The sequence below is a fragment of the Scyliorhinus torazame genome, chromosome 16, assembly GCF_047496885.1.
Source record: "Scyliorhinus torazame isolate Kashiwa2021f chromosome 16, sScyTor2.1, whole genome shotgun sequence".
NCBI lineage: Eukaryota > Metazoa > Chordata > Chondrichthyes > Carcharhiniformes > Scyliorhinidae > Scyliorhinus > Scyliorhinus torazame.
Genome location: NC_092722.1, coordinates 190595302 through 190599879, shown reverse-complemented (window position 1 = coordinate 190599879; position 4578 = coordinate 190595302). Strand labels below are relative to the sequence as shown.

The window sequence follows — 4578 nt, the reverse complement described above, 5'->3', positions numbered from 1 at the left end:
GGGGGGAGGGAGGGGGGATGGTGGGGGGGGAGGGAGGGAGGGGGGGGATGGTGGGGGGGGGGGGGGAGGGAGGGGGGATGGTGGGGGGGGGGGAGGGGGGGGGTGGGAGGGGGGATGGTGGGGGGGGGAGGGAGGGGGGATGGTGGGGGGGGGGGAGGGGGGATGGTGGGGGGGGAGGGGGGGATGGTGGGGGGGGGGGATGGTGGGGGGGGGATGGTGGGGGGGGTGGGGGGGGGATGGTGGGGGGGGGATGGTGGGGGGGGGGGGAGGGAGGGGGATGGTGGGGGGGGGAGGGAGGGGGGATGGTGGGGGGGGGGAGGGAGGGGGGATGGTGGGGGGGGGAGGGAGGGGGGATGGTGGGGGGGGGGAGGGAGGGGGGATGGTGGGGGGGGGAGGGAGGGGGATGGTGGGGGGGGGAGGGAGGGGGGAGGGGGGATGGTGGGGGGGGGGGGAGGGGGGATGGTGGGGGGGGGAGGGAGGGGGATGGTGGGGGGGGAGGGAGGGGGGATGGTGGGGGGGGAGGGAGGGGGGATGGTGGGGCGGGAGGGAGGGGGGATGGTGGGGGGGGGGGGGGGAGGGGGATGGTGGGGGGGAGGGAGGGGGATGGTGGGGGGGGGAGGGAGGGGGATGGTGGGGGGGAGGGAGGGGGATGGTGGGGGGGGGGGGAGGGGGGAGGGGGGGATGGTGGGGGGGAGGGAGGGGGGATGGTGGGGGGGAGGGAGGGGGATGGTGGGGGGGGAGGGAGGGGGGGATGGTGGGGGGGGAGGGAGGGGGGATGGTGGGGGGGAGGGAGGGGGGATGGTGGGGGGGGGAGGGAGGGGGGATGGTGGGGGGGGGAGGGAGGGGGGATGGTGGGGGGGGAGGGAGGGGGGATGGTGGGGGGGGGGAGGGAGGGGGGATGGTGGGGGGGGGGAGGGAGGGGGGATGGTGGGGGGGGGGGGGAGGGAGGGGGGGATGGGGGGGGGGGGGGGGGAGGGAGGGGGGATGGTGGGGGGGGGGGAGGGAGGGGGGATGGTGGGGGGAGGGAGGGGGGATGGTGGGGGGGGGAGGGAGGGGGGATGGTGGGGGGGGAGGGAGGGGGGATGGTGGGGGGGGGAGGGAGGGGGGATGGGGGGGGATGGTGGGGGGGGAGGGAGGGGGGATGGGGGGGGGAGGGTGGGGGAAGGGGGGGGGGAGGGGGGATGGGGGGGGGGAGGGAGGGGGGATGGGGGGGGGAGGGAGGGGGGATGGGGGGGGGGAGGGAGGGGGGATGGAGGGGGGATGGGGGGGAGGGAGGGGGGATGGGGGGGGGGGAGGGAGGGGGGATGGGGGGGGGGAGGGAGGGGGGATGGGGGGGGGGGAGGGAGGGGGATGGGGGGGGAGGGAGGGGGGATTGGGGGGGGAGGGGGGAGGGGGGATTGGGGGGGGGAGGGGGGATGGGGGGGGAGGGTGGGGGGATGGGGGGGGGAGGGTGGGGGGATGGGGGGGGGTGGAGGGGGGATGGGGGGGGGGAGGGGGGGGGGATGGTGGGGGGGGGGGGGAGGGAGGGGGGATGGTGGGGGGGGAGGGAGGGGGGATGGTGGGGGGGGGTGGGAGGGGGGGTGGTGGGGGGGGTGGGAGGGGGGATGGTGGGGGGGTGGGGGGGGGTGGATGGTGGGGGGGGGTGGGGGGGGTGGTGGGGGGGGGGGGGGGGGGGTGGTGGGGGGGGTGGGTGGGGGGGTGGTGGGGGGGGGGGGGGGGGATGGGTGGGGGGGGGTGGTGGGGGGGGTGGGGGGGGGTGGGTGGGGGGTGGGGGGGGGTGGTGGGGGGGGGGGGGGGGGGGGGTGGTGGGGGGGGGGTGGGAGGGGGGGATGGTGGGGGGTGGGGGGGGGGGTGGTGGGGGGGTGAGGGAGGGGGGATGGTGGGGGGTGAGGGTGGGGGGGGTGGTGGGGGGTGGGGAGGGGGGATGGTGGGGGGTGGGGAGGGGGGTGGTGTGGGGGGGGGGGGGTGGTGTGGGGGGGGGGGGGATGGTGTGGGAGGGGGGGGAGGGGATGGTGTGGGAGGGGGGGGCGAGGATGGCGTGGGAGGGGGGGGCGTGGATGGCGTGGGAGGGGGGGGCGAGGATGGCGTGGGGGGGGAAGAGGATGGCGTGGGGGGGGACGAGGATGGCGTGGGGGGGGACGAGGATGGCGTGGGGGGGGGGCGAGGATGGCGTGGGGGGGGACGAGGATGGCGTGGGGGGGGGGACGAGGATGGCGTGGGGGGGGGACGAGGATGGCGTGGGGGGGGGACGAGGATGGCGTGGGGGGGACGAGGATGGCGTGGGGGGGGACGAGGATGGCGTGGGGGGGGGACGAGGATGGTGTGGGGGGGGGGACGAGGATGGCGTGGGGGGGGGGACGAGGATGGCGTGGGGGGGGGACGAGGATGGCGTGGGGGGGGGACGAGGATGGCGTGGGGGGGGGACGAGGATGGCGTGGGGGGGGGACGAGGATGGCGTGGGGGGACGACGAGGATGGCGTGGGGGGGGACGAGGATGGCGTGGGGGGGGGACGAGGATGGCGTGGGGGGGGGACGAGGATGGCTGGGGGGGGAGAAGAGGATGGCGTGGGGGGGGAGAAGAGGATGGCGTGGGGGGGGGGACGAGGATGGCGTGGGGGGGGGTGGACGAGGATGGCGTGGGGGGGGGGACGAGGATGGCGTGGGGGGTGGACGAGGATGGCGTGGGGGGTGGACGAGGATGGCGTGGGGGGGGACGAGGATGGCGTGGGGGGGGACGAGGATGGCGTGGGGGGGGACGAGGATGGCGTGGGGGGGGGACGAGGATGGCGTGGGGGGGGACGAGGATGGCGTGGGGGGGGACGAGGATGGCGTGGGGGGTGGACGAGGACGGCGTGGGGGGGGGACGAGGACGGCGTGGGGGGGGGACGAGGACGGCGTGGGGGGGGGACGAGGACGGCGTGGGGGGGGGACGAGGACGGCGTGGGGGGGGGACGAGGACGGCGTGGGGGGGGGGACGAGGACGGCGTGGGGGGGGGACGAGGACGGCGTGGGGGGGGGACGAGGACGGCATTGGGGGGGGCGAGGACGGCGTGGGGGGGGGACGAGGATGGCGTGGGGGGGGACGAGGATGGCGTGGGGGGGGGACGAGGATGGCGTGGGGGGGGGACGAGGATGGCGTGGGGGGGGGACGAGGATGGCGTGGGGGGGGGACGAGGATGGCGTGGGGGGGGGACGAGGATGGCGTGGGGGGGGGGAGACGAGGATGGCGTGGGGGGGGGGACGAGGATGGCGGGGGGGGGACGAGGATGGCGTGGGGGGTGGACGAGGATGGCGTGGGGGGGGGACGAGGATGGCGTGGGGGGGGACGGCACGGGGGGAGGATGGCGCGGGGGAGGATGGCACGGGGGGAGATGGCACGGGGGAGATGGCACGGGGGAGATGGCACGGGGGAGATGGCACGGGGGAGATGGCACGGGGGAGATGGCACGGGGGAGGATGGCACGGGGGAGGATGGCACGGGGGAGGATGGCACGGGGGAGGATGGCACGGGGGAGGATGGCACGGGGGAGGATGGCACGGGGGAGGATGGCACGGGGGAGGATGGCACGGGGGAGGATGGCACGGGGGGAGGGGGTGGCGGGGGGGGTGGGGGTGCTGTTGGGGGGGGGATGGTGCGTGTGGGGGGGGTGGAGAGAAGAGGGCTCGCGGTGTCCGGACTACAACCCCCATGATGCTGTGCGGCGGCTGTCCGCGCAGGCGCGCTGGGCGGTTCTCGCGCCGCCTCCGTCCCTTTATTTTGAATATTGGGATGTTGAAAAAATAACGGTTATAACGGACAGGCAATCGCGGTGCCGGACACCAGGGAGATAAATCAGTGAATAAACGCCTCTGCAGCATGGTGACTGACCCGGGGGGGGGGGGGGTGATATTGTGCTGGGTGAGGGGGGCCGCCAGCCCCGCGCTGAGCCGCTGCTGCCTCCCCCCCGCCGCCGGCAGCCCCCCGGCCGCCTCCAGCCCCCCGGCCGCCTCCCCCCCGCCGCCGGCCCGTTCAGCGCAAACACAGTAAATCTTACCTACACAGTGAATAAGTTTATGTCGCCAAGAGTCGAGCTCCTGTCGGAAGCCGCGCCTTTCCATCGAGCATTGTTGACTGTGACACGGACTCGCCATTTCCTGACAGGGTTGGGGTGGGGGGGATATTATGATATGAAAATTAGTCCGCCTCCATGGCGGTGGCTGCCCGATGAGGGAGAGGGGGTCAGAGTGGGGGATGGGGACGGGACGGGGAGGCTGGCGAGAGGCGGCGGCTGCAACGTGCGCGCCCGCGCATGCGTGCCGCCCCAGAGAGCAGCGTGCGCGTACCCATTTCGCGGCGCGTGCGCGTATCCATTTCGCGGCGCGTACCCATTTCGCTGTGCGTGCCCGTACCCATTTCGCGGTGCGTGCGCGTACCCATTTCGCGGCGCGTGCGCGTACCTCTCCCTGACGCCGGCAGGTTCTCCTCGGCCCCTCCCCCACAACCTCCTTGGCCCCTCCCCCCCTCCTCAGGACAAAGGCCAGAATGCCAAATTTCTGAGTGTTCTGACCATCGGTTCCCTCCTCGTCGCCAGCTGCACT

At 76.3% G+C, this 4578-nt stretch overlaps 1 protein-coding gene across 2 annotated transcripts in view; it reads right to left on the bottom strand.

The window, feature by feature from the left end:
* Positions 1–4239, bottom strand: part of LOC140393330 (uncharacterized) — a 141394-nt gene extending 137155 nt beyond the window's left edge. For both annotated transcript variants that reach the window (XR_011935575.1, XM_072479662.1), the window contains exon 1: positions 4035–4239. Coding sequence is in view for 1 of the 2 variants with exons in the window: in XM_072479662.1 (XP_072335763.1) it covers positions 4035–4131 (97 nt within the window). In the remaining variant the exon portion in view is untranslated. The remainder of the gene's footprint in view (positions 1–4034) is intronic.
* Positions 4240–4578: the final 339 nt, after the last annotated feature.